This window comes from Malurus melanocephalus, unplaced genomic scaffold (genome assembly GCF_030028575.1).
Source record: "Malurus melanocephalus ecotype Western Australia unplaced genomic scaffold, MMel_1.1 scaffold_85, whole genome shotgun sequence".
Classification (NCBI taxonomy): Eukaryota; Metazoa; Chordata; class Aves; order Passeriformes; family Maluridae; genus Malurus; species Malurus melanocephalus.
The window spans coordinates 1,967,248-1,982,247 of NW_026623317.1; the positions used below are offsets into that span (position 1 = coordinate 1,967,248).

At 41.5% G+C, this 15,000-nt stretch overlaps 1 protein-coding gene across 1 annotated transcript in view; it reads right to left on the reverse strand.

Annotated features, from left to right (window-relative positions):
- The window catches only part of SKOR2 (SKI family transcriptional corepressor 2), a 24,174-nt gene that overhangs the window by 3,068 nt on the left and 6,106 nt on the right, over window positions 1–15,000 (reverse strand). The window contains exons 5-7 of the mRNA XM_057367816.1: window positions 10,254–10,319; window positions 9,762–9,860; window positions 5,502–5,569 (exon numbers count right to left, since the gene is read on the reverse strand). Coding sequence (XP_057223799.1) covers window positions 5,502–5,569; window positions 9,762–9,860; window positions 10,254–10,319 — 233 coding nt within the window. The remainder of the gene's footprint in view (window positions 1–5,501; window positions 5,570–9,761; window positions 9,861–10,253; window positions 10,320–15,000) is intronic.

Genomic DNA, 15,000 nt, shown 5'->3' on the forward strand with positions numbered 1-15,000 from the left:
AAGAAACAACCCAAACCAGCAGAAAATAAAATTCAGGTGAAAACAGCTCACTTTCCTGTACACAATCAGGCAAAAACCTTTTCAGGACACAGGACACAGTGTTCCAGAAATGTTCTTTTACCTGTTATTGTGTGTGTGCCTGTGARCAGGCACTTGAGCACAAGATGCCACTCAAGAAAAGCGAGAGCCATTGTGCTGAACAACTGTTTGTGTTCTCGCCAAGGTCAAGCGTCGGAGCTGCACCACTTGAGGCAGAGCACAGAAATCACAAATGGCACTGAAGCACTGCCATTTCCCATCCCCTGCTTTTGAGAATGGAGACAGGCACGCAGAGACCGAGCCCTCCACGCACAAAAATGTGGATGTTTCTTGTCTGAATAATGAATAYGCTCGTTGTACAAAAGCACCAGCTTTCCATAAACAATGTAAAATAGGAATTAAAACTACTGGTGCTCTTCTGAATTACAGTGTGACCCAGAGGAACGTGCTCTCATGCCTCTGAAGATTTACCAACATTACCACATGGTAGGTTTCTTTCTTCTTTTAAACATTCCTTGTCAATCTCTAAAGATCAGGGTGAAAGATGACGCAGAGATGGAAATGGGTTTTGCAGAGAGATGGTTCCTGATTTATTTTATTGCCTGGCTCTGAAGAACAGAGTTGATTTAAAGGAGCACTGAGAGCAGAAAGCCATAAAACACGGAGRAGTTCCAGATGGATCCAGTTCTGAGCCCTGAACATTATTATCAGCCCGAAGTGAGGATAGTGAGGAGGAAGTCAGTTCACAGGAGGGTAACCTAATTAAAACACCCCAAACAAAACCAAAACAACATTTTTCACTTAATCTGGAAAGATGAAGGCCTGCCTGAGCATTTCACATTTCTAACACATCTCAAAAACCTGTCACCTTTTACCTCCATGTAAAATCAGTGGGATTGATCATTTCCTGATGATCTACAATGGATGATGAACACCACCTGAGCTTTTCATGGTGGATAGGGCACCACTGAGGCCAATGCTCCTGAGAACCCACAAAATACATCTAAGGGACCTCTGAGAGAAAATTAACAGTTTCCAGGAGGTTTAAATTTCCTGCTTGGTGTTTTACATCCCTGTGGCCATGTTTGAGAGAGGTTCATGAAAACATTAAAGGATAAAAATCATCATGCTGGCAATGCTGATGATGATCTTTTACTCTCACTGTGCAGCTTGTATGAAAGTTCRTGGCTTTAAAATTTGTTCCACTAACACAGTTGCTCAGAAGGCAGTGTCAGAYACAGTCTCAGGCAAGATTTGACTCGATACTTGCAGGGTGCTGGCTGTCCCAGCAGGTGAATTCTGGTCTCATTGGACAGAAATCAAAAACTCTAAAGGCAGGTGAGCTCTTCTAAGGCCATACCACATACGTGTCATGTCAGAATTCACCACATCCTGCTGGGCAGCAGCTCCTCCTCACCTTCTGTACAACTCCATAATAAAAGCCAGATGATTCCCAGAATCTCTGAATCATTTAGGTGGGAAAAGTTCTCTCAGATCACCAAGTCCAACCATTCCCCAGCACTGCCAAGGACATCACTGACCCATGTCCCCAGGTGATGCATCCAAACAACTTTTAAACCCCTCCAGAGGTGGGGACTCCACCACTGCCCTGGGCAGCTGACCCCAGTGCTTCACAGTGAATTAATTTTTTCCTGATATCCAATTTAAGCCTCCCCTGGCACAACTGGATCCACAGCTAAATCCGTATTATATATATTATCTCCATCTCCAGCCCTGTATTTGGCCAATTTGGGACACAACACTTTTTACAAGAGGAGGAAGAGAAAAATGCGTTCAGTGGTCTGAGATCCATTTTCTTGTTGTATATTATGATTGTTTGTTTGTTAGCACTAGAACAAGAGCCTGGCACGAACAGGTTGCAAAACTTCCCAGTAACTGCTCCAGAAACTCTGAAAACTCTGAAAACTGAAACATGGGAAGTTTCACCTGAACATCAGGAAGAAATTTTTCACCTGAATAGTCTGCACAGAGAGGTTGTGGATCTTTCTCACTGGAAGTATTCAAAACCTGCCTGGAAAACTGTTCTGAGTTTGCTGACTGGGAGACTCTGATCGAGCAGGGAGGTTGGACTTGACGACCTCCAGTGGCCTCTTCCAGCATTTCTCATTCCATGATTCTCATCAAAACTCATGGCCACACCACAGCCTGCTGCTCCAGCCACCTCCTAAGCCAGGCTGTGTCCAAAAAAACCCAACATCCAGAACCAAAGATGTAGGAGAACAGGACCCACCCCGTTTTCCCAGTGACCTGAGCCTTACTCCTGACTTTCGGAGAGCCAGAAAATATTGTTAATTTTTAATTCCGGAGCGGGCAGAGCAGCAGAATGACCCCACATTGGCTCAGCCCGGTTTTTAACCCGTTTTTAACGCGGAATGATCGCCCCGCGGCCGCTGCAGGTGCAGTGGCGGCCAAAGGGCGGCAGAGGGCACCCGCGGGCCGCGCTGGGAGGGATCGCTCCCAAAACGGGGACAAATCTCCCCAAAACGGGGACAAATCTCCCCAAAATCGGGGACAAATCTCCGCAAAATCGGGGACAAAACGCGTCATGGACAGCGTTCAGCACCGCCCGGGTACAGGGCACGAGCTGCACGCCAGGCTGCAGTGGGTGTTTGCGCCAGAAAGTTTTCAAATGCAGTCATRTTTGGTTAAATCTTTTCCCGTGGTTTGGTGCGGCTGTTTGTATTCCAGACATCCCCAAAACCGAACAAGACATCTTATTTGAAAGTCTGATTACTCAGTTTAGAGGGAGTGAAACAATTTACTTAGCAAAAGCTGCCCCTGGTACCCACAGTTACAGGGGATCAGGAAATCACAGAATCATTTWRGCTGGAAAAGACCTCCAAGATCATCAAGTCCARTCATTCCCCAGCCCACMAYTAACCCATGTCCAAAAATGCCGCATCCAAACGGATGTTAAATCACTCCAGGGATATTAATAAAGCACTAATTTAAGTTGTATAATTCTTCTGGAGTGAGTAGAGCCAAAAAAAATCCTGACTCTGAGCATTGGTATTGTTTGCAAAATAATTTTTAAAAGCAATTAAGCCAAACTTCTCTGCCTAGTTACAGCAGTAAGTTTTGAGTTTAGCACTACAAAGGCATACACCTACAAAGATGCAAGTAAAACTAAGATTTAAGTGTGTATTGCTCTTTTTTACTCTTGTCTTTACACTTCTATGTTAACAAGAAAATTAGGTTAAAGCCYTGTTAAAGTAATAGTGTATCATCTCAGGTACAAAGAAAAGCCTAAACTGCCCCTGTTAAAAATAAAACAGCAGCAACCAAACAGAAAACCAAAAGCAGCCACACTTTTGGTGGTATTCTGCACCAAAAGCTTTAATTCATCCACGCCATAACCCAGGAAGGCCAAAGCAGTGCTATCATTGCCACATTCAGYTCATTAACCTTAATTCTAGATATAAACATACACAATATGTTCACATGAATGAATTAAAGCAACTGCAGGGATTATCACCTCAAAAGTGCTGACTCCATCTCAGTTATCAGCCAAAACATCTCTGAAGATTTCTGCCCCCATCTTAAACACACATTCATTATTTGCAGCAGCCTCTCTGTTCTTCATGCAAACATATTTTTATCACTGATCACAGCCCACAAATATAAGAATGAAGACTTACTGATGATTTGGTAACATTTCTGTTAATACTGATTAAACCCAGGCTGCTGTAGTGAGTGAAGAGGTCCTGAGTTGTTGGTGCAGTGCATTAAATGTTGAAACTATCTTCTGTAAGTGCATACAGACAGCTCTGTTTAAAGATTAAATGACTATTAGTCTGTCCATAGCACGTGTCAGTAAGTGAAAAGGGTGTGAATTTCTTGATCATATTTCTTTTCCTGCTCAAGAAAATCAGGAAAACCACCACAGCTGGCTCTCTGGAAGTCTGGGATATCCAATTTCAGAAAAAAACTTTACAACTGGACCAACTGGACCACAAGGTGAATGCAGAGGTGACCCATTCTCTCCCTGAGAGGCAGAGTTAGTCAGCTCCAAGTTCAAGAGATAAAGAGTACAAGCACAGCTCCAAGAACAAGARATAAAGGCTGGGTTGGACCCATAAATTTTGTGCTTAACAATGCTTTGCCTCAGGAAATCCCACTGGTCACCTGTCTCGAGTCCAAAGCAGCAGAGAAAGTGCATTTCAGGGTGGTGCCATAATTAGCATATTCTGTGACAACAAAATTCACAGGCCAAGCCAAATTTCCTGCCTGGCCTAGAGAGACAAAGGGGAGCACAGTAACACCTGGACACATTAAAGGAAAAGAGTGGACACCACCTGCAAAAAAAATACCCCTAGATGTTCTAGGCTGGAGTTTCCCCCACAAACAACCTCTTTCAAACACCCTCCACGTCTCATTGAAATCCCTGAAGTCAGCAGGGAGGGGACGGGTGAACATTCGGCAGCTCTAAAAATAAGGACAGTCCTGAACGCCTCCAAACATCAGAGCACAAGTTCGACAATCCTGGCCTTCAGCTTCACTTTCACATCCCAACCCATCAATTAGAAAATGACAGTACCAGGAGGCTGGGCAATGCCTTCTCTGCACCAGGGCCCTGTGACAAGTGGAAGGAAAATATAGATGCTGGAGCACAGGGCTGATTCAGGAAAGTGGGGATATTTGGCAAACTTGCCTCAAAAAAAAAACAAAAACAAAAACCAACCATGTCAAGTTGATCACAGAGAAAACACCAGCAAAGCAGGCATAGTTGACAGCCTCACTGTGCCCTGCTCTTGAAACCAAAACACTAAACACAAGCACTATTTGAGAGTGAAACAGCTTCCCGTGCTCCAGCCCCTTTGCTCCTACCGGATTAAGAACGTCAAGTTTTCAAAACAACACAGCTGAAAGTGATGGTCTAGAGCTGCACTAACACACAGGCAAAATCCCTCTTGGKTTTAGAATAACAAGCAAGAGACCCAACAGTAAAGTGTGCCTGCGYTGAGCTGTGTTTTGGCAACTTGATCCTTTACTGCTGAGTTAAGCACTTCTTCTAGTGTCTGAAATGAGAAAAARGCACATCCCGAGGTTTATTTGCTGGTGAGAAGCTGCGATTGAGCAGATTCCCTACCGAGGGCTGAAACACACCTCTTGGCAGCTCACACGAGGTRGAAACGTTTAACTGCTTAAGGTTTACTGATTCACTCCTCCCTGCTTCTGTCTCCCTCTCTCYGTGTTGAGTCAACACATTTTGTTTAGTTGAAACATGAAGACCCATCTGGTTACTGTAKGAAAGTAAATCTCCAGGTAATTAGGCTCTAAACCAGCTGAGAACTGCGTGTTTACCTCTTGCTGAGCACAAGGCAGTAGGAGCTCGGTAATGGCGCATCTGCATGGCTCACAAAGGAAAAGTTTGAGGTGTGCGCTTAAAAAAACCACAAAGCAGCAGCTCAGAATGTTTTTAGCAGGGAGAGCAAACTTACGATTTGTAGCTGCTGCACCATTTCTTCTCTGTACGCCAGTTCCCGCTTCATCTGATCTTGAAAATTATCTGTATGAGAGGGGGGAAAACGGAGGTGCAATTATTAGAACAGAGACCACTCAGCAGAACTGACATAAATCAAATTAAATCAAACCCGGTCACTACCGAGGAATCATAAAGCATTTCAGAAGTCCTTCACTCAATTAAAGCATATGCCTAACAAAAACTTAACTAATAGGAGACACTACTGACAACACAACAAATGTGGAAAAATTAGATATGGCTCTTTCCCAGCTGAGAAAATGAGGGATGCTAAATTTGTGTTTCTAGTGTTTATTCCCAGCTATTTTCCTCCAYGGGCAAGGCTCTGCAGTCATTAGTCAAACTTCTGCAAGCCCTGAAGAGAAGAGCAGAAGCTGCTCCCCTTTGCTTTGGCATAAATCTGTTGACATCAACAGCGATGTCCAATGTGTGAGAGCAGAACACGTTCAAGGATGCGGGGTTTGATTTGTGGTTTGTAGCGCGGTGCTACAAACCACAAACGGCTTTGAGCAAAACTCAAACCCCGTAAACGCTGGTGTGGAACTTGGAAGGGAAAAAAATCTTTGAGAGAGAGATCTTGGGCAGCTGGGTTATAGCACAGGCCAGCCTTCCTGCTCCAGTAGATCCTCCTTCCCTGATTTTCCTCCTAAATAACYATTTCTGACAAAACTTAATTCAGTGTAAGATTAACTGATGCTCTGTATTSCACAACATTCCTGTTGGAGGGTGGGAAAAAGAGAAGTACAAACAAAACTATTGACGAGAAGTAAATAATTTGAAGAACTGACTGATGGAGAGCTGCAAGGACGGGCTCTTAAATGGAAGAGGAAAGAAAATCCATTCCAACCAGTGCCATTTTGATTCCAGTAACAAGCCTGTCCTGGCAGAAAGTACAAGGGGACAGAGCTCTATCACCCTCTTTGCTGTATCACTGTGGACAAGAACTTTGTCCTCTCTGAATGACAAGCTAAAGTTGTTGTTTAAAAGGAAAGGAGGCAGGAAAAGAGAAATGAAACAAAGAAACAGTAAGAAATTTTGGCAGGCTGAAGCCATCAGCCAGAGGAACCATGGAGAAAAGGACGTGGTGACATCATCTCCATAAAGGTCTTCAGATTTCAAGTAAATTCCCACAGAACTTTTGAGCCTACTCCCTCTACTATGACCTGAACAGAAAAGTAAGCCAACAAAAATAAAGCAGATTTGCAATTCCTCTTTTCCCAGCCTCTCAAAAAACCACGCAGTACAGAAAGGTAACTCCTCCTGTCCTGGTCACTAAAAGCTGATAGTTACAACTGAGGTCCTCCTGCTTCACTCTGCGTAGGCTATAAGGAGTAATTTTCCTTTTTTCCACAATATTTTCCTTCCAGTTGCCTTTTCATGGGCTCATCACCTTTCCAAAAAAACCTCAGGAATTTTGCTCAGTTCTGCCTCACAGCCAATGTCCAAGCTCACAGCAGAAATTGGGTGTTAATGGTAAGGACAGCGTTTTTTTTCCAGCAGCATTTATCCAAATGCTCACAGACAAAGCCATAAGCAGTACCCAGGAGAAAAGATATGAATATTTAAATAGCTTTCTTAACACAGAATTAAATACTTTAAGTAYCCAGACTGTGTCTCCACCATTTTATTGCTACGTTGTTTAAACGCAGACGGACAAAACGCGGAGCAGCAGACACCAAGGGCACAAACCAGGGAAGGTATCCTTCCCTGTCACTGGTGGTGCTTGCATTTCTATCAGGACAGCAAATATTTTGGGGTTTTTTTTTTCATGTCATCTGATCTTTCCTTATTTTGTTTTATTCGAGTGATCTCTGCATTGAGAGATCTTAAAGGCAAAGGAAAAATTCACCTGCAGCGTTTAAATATGACAGCAATGTGAAAAATACAGTGGAAGACAAGGCCTTGCTGTTTCAAAAATTATCACCGCCTGTATTTTGAGCAGGTACAAGAAGCCACAGAGAAGAGAGCAGCGTAACACTGCTGAGAGAGCTTGCAGATAAGCTCAATTCTAATTTAACAGCGATTTCCACGATGAGAACTCTGAAACCAAACACCGTTTACAGCACATCCCTGCTGTGGGTAGTGGCTGTGAAGGCACAACACCCCAAATGTGCTCAGTTTCAAGTGGAAGACCCAAAAAAGGTGGCTTTGGAGTYAACTGCAGATAACGTGACAGAAGCATTTTCTAGACAGAAATAATATTGCCTTCCACATCTCATGTGTTGCCTCCCASCTGAAACRGGGATGAGTTATMCCCCATTTMAAAAACWCTAAAAAGACTTWAAAGTCAAAGTCTTCCTATWTATCCAAACAGGGCAAAGGACAGGSAGAGTAATCAGAGATGACCCTGGAAATGTGCTTTTTTCCTCGACAGCTCTAGGGCTGGAACAGAGATCCCATTTCCATGGCTGATGCTGCAGGACTTGACGGATAAAAACCCTGTTACCTGCCTGCTTGTCGGTCTCTCCTGCAGCCTCAGGTGYTTCCAAGCCACAATAACTCCATCCATATAATCTAAATTTTACCTTAACGTTYCTTTAGTTGGATCTCCAAAGACTTCTCTCCCTGGCTGCTTCCTACCCAAGACACCAGAGGCAGATTTTAACTGGGGAATCTTGGAAAAAGAGTTTCTAATGCCTGACCTAAAGCAACAGCCCTTTTCAGCAGCAACAGCCTGGAACAGCCCCCCTCACTTGTGCTAGAACACATTTTGCACTAGAGGACAAAACACCCTTAACGTGGATTTACACTACTTTGCTTTACAAAGACACTCCTCTCTTGTTTTATTACATGCGGAGGAGGGGTGGGTTTTTTTGGTAAATCTAAATCTGTAAATAGGCTTTACGGTCACTTGTAGATATTGTTTATAGCACATTATCTRTTTTCTATTTTAATCCTGAAGAAAATTGACCACTACTTTGTGGTGCATTGAAACCACATATTTTTCAAGCCAGCACAGAGCAGTCACCACTTCCTTGGTCGGCCGTGCTTGTTCTTTTCTTTTATTTGAATTGTATTTCATGTGGTTTAATTGCAGCGTTTATTTACATGGCAAAGACAGAGCATTAATTTTACTGCAGAAGAACAAAAGGATAAATAAGAGACTTGAATGGCAAAAGTCCAAGATGCCATTTCACCAATACCGCACGGCAGCATTTTGATCTCCACGAATTATTTGAAAATTACCTCACTGCAAACCCAAGCAATGACTGGATTTATTCTGAAGGATGAGGCTATGCTCCTTTCATTAATATCTGTAACATGTCAAGCTACTCTTCGTTATTTATGGAGCTGTCCGCACATTTCAGTATTTGGGCTAAAGACGGAGGAATTTTCATAGTTTTTGCACTTCCTTGCTTCCCTGATCTTGCCTATCCGATGTTACAGAAATAGAAAAAGCATAATTTCTTCAAAAAACAGGAAAATGCTGTCTGTGTTCCCACCTTTTCCAGTGGGATCATCCTGGTCTAGTTGCAATTTCTCCTGGAATCATCTTTCTGCCGTTGCTTCAGCATCGTTCAAARGGTCCCAGCCAAAGGGGTCTTTTTACATATCCCTGTGCAGTCAGCCCAACCTTCTGGTAGCTCCACAAAAACCCTGCTAAGTGCCCATTTCGTTTTATTTAAGATTTGCACATTCCATCATCCCTGGACAGCAGCAGCACCCTGCTCACCAGCTGCCGTGAAAGGGCCAACTCGAATGGCCTCTTTCAAGGGGAAAAATCCAAACAGGTGTTTCTACTCCTTAAAAAGGCCAAACCAGTWCTCCAGCATCAGCAAGAACCTCCTGAAAATGAGGATTAAGAACCTCCTGGAAGTGAGTCTTAAGTACTTTATCTTCAAAAGCCCCTGGGATGTTGTCTAAGACCACCAACACCACTGTACCCCATGAGGCCCCAGACACGTTTCTGTCTACTCACTGTGTCCAGTGTTCCCAAAATTAGCAGAATATACACCAAAACAAACATCCAACTTTGTATTTTCCCTAAAAAAGGCTTGCTTGAGCAGCTGCAACACCACAGCAGAAGTGTCAGCGCAGAATCAAGGAATGGTTTCGGATGGAAGGAACCTTAAAAAAACCCCTCACTTCAACCCCAGGGACACAACCCTGTCCAACCCAGCCCCAGCAGAACTAAGCCCAAGATCGTGGTCACAAAACTGAATTTTATCAGCCTGACAATGGCACACACAACACCAAAAGTACAGATTTTGTGTCTTACTGAAGACTGGGAAAGACGCRTTTCCTTTCAACACCTGGAATTCCTGTTCCAGCCTCCTCCGTAGGTCGATCTGCTCAAACAAAACCTTCTGGAGCTCCTCTAACAAAGAGAAAAAGTGGTTTTGATAATCTGTATAAATAATTCTTGAAAGAAGAGTTGCAGAGCAATTCATTACTCTAAGACAAAATATTTTAGCGCTTATTAAAAAAAAAAAAAAAAAAGTGCTGCATAGACCTACCATAGATTTTGTGCAGAAAGCCATGAATATAAATCAATGTAATATATTATTTTAAAGTATTATATTACAGTGTCATGTATTGATTGATATATATGCATTAATCTCAATTATATCCACCCAAAGGTCCATATATTATTCATATGTTACTTGACAAGCTTAAAATATGGTGCAGAACAAAAGTGCCCCCTATTATCCTCATATTCTATTAAAACAAAGAGCAGTTTTATAATGTAAGAGGCCCYTATTTGTTTTACCTTTCCCCATATTTTCCACATCCTTCTTCAGAGAATGAGGTGAATTGGTTTCTTGTGTGTGTTCTCCTTAAAAAAGAGAAAGAAAAAAGTTATTGATCTATTTGATAGTGATTTTTGTCAGTGCTGTCCTTCCTATGAATCCACTTCAAAGAATTTAGAGAGGAAAAAAAGGGGGAAAAATATAAAGAAAAAGTAAAATCAGGCTTTATCTACAAATTTCTGGGTCCGCAGCACAAATATCTGCAAACTCATATTTTCTAGTTGGGTGAAGCGTCTGCCTACAGCACGGCCTCTTGCAGACAACAGCTGAGCTCTTCTTGCTGAGATGATTCCTCCTTTCCCTCTAAACCCTCCTGAAGATGCTCTCATCAGAGAAAAACAGGGAGCAGGCAGAGAAAAGGGAAATATTCCCCTCCACAGCCTCATCTCTTCTCCTCTCAACGGGAAGCCGATGCTCTCTGTCTGGGCAGGACCCTGTTCCAAAATTCACTGCAAAAAAAATGTCTTTTTGCCTTCATCAGCTCTTCGGCTTTATCATCTTCCAGAACTCCATGGCAGGGGTGTGTTCCAACTGGATATAATTTATATCCAGCTGAGATAAAATTGACATTAGTGGTATTTGCATCTRAAGGATACAGCTCTGAGGTCAGCCAGTTGAGGGACTTCTGTCTTTGGTTGCTCACATCAACTTTTAATCGTATTATAGCACAGAATTTCCTATATCACAGAATTTGGCTATTCCTAGTTATATACATGCTACTTCCTTCCACCTTTTTTTGTCTACAAATTTAATTTTTTAAAATATCACAAGTTGTTAAGTTTACCTGAATGACAGTTTGACTTAAAAACTGAACCTTCTGACAAAAGGTGTTTTTCTCATTGCCCTCTGCAACTGCAAAATTTTTYCTGTGACTTCTATGAATTGGGTTTTTAACAAAAAGCTATGAAAAGCTTTTAAAAAAAAGAATAAAATACCATTTCAGCTGAAATTGATGTGGGATTTTCTGTTATTTACAGCTGAAGCAGAAATGGAGTCTCAGTAATTAATAAAGTATTTGGTAAATAACCAGTTATTGAACTAATTGGATTAATTCTTGTTTTAGTCCAGCCAGTAAATACACATCATTAACTCTACTGATAAGTAATCACAAGAGACACAGATATAAATCTATTCATGTGTTTATGTATTTGGAAGAGAGGATCGTGGAGAAAATATCTTGGGTTTTGATGTTTCATTTGGTTTTGCTTATTTTTTAAAAATAAAAATCCATAGCATTGAATAGGTTATGACACAACAGACAACAGTTAGTTTAAAAATTATTGTGTCATAGCAATAGGCTAATTTTAAAGTTGAATTGGAAGGTCTTGCAATAGATGCAGTCAGAAATCTTTTTGCAAAACATTTGTTTCTGTTTTTAAAAATCRATGCAATCCTATATCCAGTAAACCTTGAAGTCATAGTCTATGAAACCCAATAGCTCTGCATTTTAGCATCTCCTCTCTCTTCATTCCTTTAAAAAAACTCAAACTCATTCAGGCACATACATTTACACAACTTGTGTGTCTGGTGCCAGCAATTCCATTTTAAAAAACTTGTTTATGTAAAGTGGTGATTTTTTAAAAAAATCTTTTTTGTGGGATATGTGGTAAAAAAAAAATTACTTTCTGCAGGTAATCGTCCCACTACAGTGAAAGATACAGCAAGCTTAAAAATATATCACCTTTAGGGCAGTGGTTTGAGTAGTTTCCACAATGTAAAATGTTTTTTTTTGTTTTTTTTTTTTAGCTAGCATAATTCTTTTTTAAACAGGATGGCTAAAAAACCAAAATATTTTGTTAGATAAATTATGGTGCACTAAATCAAAAGGGAGGAATTCAAGTTTAGGAAGGGTGAATTTTTTGATTACAAATACCAGCATATTCCCAATCCATTTTTTCCATAGAGGTGTCCTTTTCTGAGTGTTTTATGTGCAATTTTGAGGGGTAACAGGCTCACAGACAGGAGGTAAGTGGATTTTTCAAGGAGGAGGAAGGGAAAGGGGGAGAGAATGGATTATGGTGATCATAAAACTCTTTCCCACTTGCTCGCTTGAGCTTCCAGAGCCGCATGGCTTGAGGTTGCTGACTCGCCGAGACAGAAACAACTGCATCAAAATGAAAACAAGAGCATGCAGCATGAAGAATAACTTCTCCAGCATTTGCAGCCTCCCTACAAAGCTGCTGAAAAGGCCTGTTAGAAAATCCTCCATCCTTTCATCTGAAATAAGTAAAGAATGGGACTGGAAAAATGGAGGTGTTTAAAGCCAGGAGACAGGATATACGGTTTTAAAGAATAATTGCGATTCCAAATGGCTTTCTGATGTTAAAAAAAAAAAAATAATAGTCTCAACGTTATTATTGTTAACAGCAGTAATAATCAGATGGGTTTCACCTTTCCTGTCCCCCTGAAAATGATAATCAGGAGCCTGCTCTTCTCCGTTTTTCCATACTTCCCAGAGGCCTCATCACGCCTTGCGTACTGTTCTACCTTAATTGAAAGGGAGGAGGTATTGAATATTTAACCAGCTTCCTTTCCCTTAAATGTTAATTAAAAGCTAAATAGGTGTTTAAAAACAAACAAACAGAAAGCCCAAAGAATTTTAATCAGTCTAAGGAAAAATCGCTTCCCCCACTGATAGTTCCACCATAAACCTCTCGGGCCTTGTCTGCGCTCAAACTTGTGTCGTTCAGAGCAGCGGGGCTAAAAGCTGTGCCACTCCCCAGCTTGGACACAGAGATTTCTTTTAGGAAAGGTTATTTTAGTTTGCTCAGAAAAATCAAACTGTTCCTCACCCGTTTGTTAGATAGAGGGTGAAATATTCGCAGGCCGCTTAAACTGCCCCAGCGGAAGCCTTGGGTGCCTCAGCTCTTCCCGCTAGGTTCGGGCACACAGACATTGTTTTTCTGGACTAAAAATACAAATGGCTTTCTTAACCAGATCTGTGAACATCCACCCACGGTGGACACCTGGAAATTACTCAAAAATTTTCAGTGCTGTGAAAAACAGAAGTCCCAGCGTGGATGTTGGCACAACCTGAGCTTTTGCGTCACCGCCATTTTATCAGCTTTACATCCACTGGTGAGCTTCAGATTTCAGCTTTTAAAATTTGAATTTTTGACATTTCTGAACTTATCCTCCTCCAAAGAAATGCACTTTGCCCTCAGTGTGTAAAAAACCAAGCCAGACACAACCAGGCTGCCCCTTCATGCTGCRTCACCTCCTGCAATCCTTTCCCAGGAAGCTCTCAGAGCGCTCCCCAAAAAARCAGCTAAAATATTCCACGCTGTTCCAGACAACTCAGCTACCTCGATGTGCTGATTTGTCCAGCACAAAACATGGATAGTCTGGGAATATAATTCCATTCTCTTGGCTCTATGGCCTGCACCTGACCCAAGTCGTGCCTCCAACACCCTCAGCACACCTGAGGTTTCAGACCACATCACACAGAACCATTCTTCTTTCTCTGTCTCCACTTCATCCCGGTTTTTCCTGGACAACATCGGTGCTTTTCGGAGCACACCACATCTGCCAAAAGCTCTGCACCTCACCCCTGTCACCGTGAARCCCACGGCACTCCTGGTCCATCATAACTTAAACACCCACCARTATCTTAAGCAGGAGACAGCGCTGCCGCTGTCAGACACAAAGAACACAGCAAAAAGTGCTGGTGTCTCCAGGACATAAATATATATATAGATATATACATTTATATCCATTTTAAAAAACGCAGGCAGATGTGAACCAGCAGACTTTCAGCGCTCCAGAGGCTCCCTCTGCATCTGAAATTAATGACTCGCTCTAAGACATGCGGAGTTCTTGCGTATGTCCTGAAGAAATWCTAAACTTGCTGAAAATATTCATGCATCCTGCATATTCATGTCAATTTTGGAGGGAAATAATCAATAGGATATTCAGGACTTGGCAAAATATGCCTACTTTAGGAAATTCAGTAAGCATCTTTTAMGTGTTTTCCTTTACCGGGGCTGAAAAATGTCTTAAAAAATCTGGAGTCTCAAATTGCAATTTGCCCTCAAAAGTGATTTAAAATTAAAACAAACTAATTCTTTTTTATGCCCAGATAAATCCTCATTTGTAACATCCATTTAAAGTTTAAAACACGAGCATCTGATTAAAAAACATCCGCATTGAAGTACTAAGAGATAGAGGGGAAAAGGAGTTTCAGGATTTCAAACTAAACACTCAAAAACCYAGGCGTGGCCAAACTAAAAATATGAAATGTTTAAAAAAGTTATCTGTTGGCTTTTARTCTGATCCTTATTCATGCATCTGAGAACTATTCCATAATTTTATTTTAGAAGGACAAGAGCTAGAAAATTCCTAATTCTTGGTTTGCTTTAAATGGAAGGTAATACTCGCCTCAAATTCCAGAGGAGGAGGCTTTAAAAAATAAGCAAAACACACCTAATATTATGAAACTTACAAAAAAATGAAGAAATTCGACAACAATTAACCCTCTTTTAATAATTAAAAGAGAGTTTCTCTTTAGTAATAACAGGTGAGAAGTGAGAGAAACAGTAAGTAAGGATGCAGTCCTACAGTCCATCTGTGAATTTTTCTGTTGTGCAGATCCATGTATTTATGCACAATCTTATCTATTAACATGCAGWGCTGGATCCCACACATGAAAACTTCGTCTTGTCAACTTTTAACTTCTTCAGGGTTTTTTTAGCAAACACTTTCCWTAAT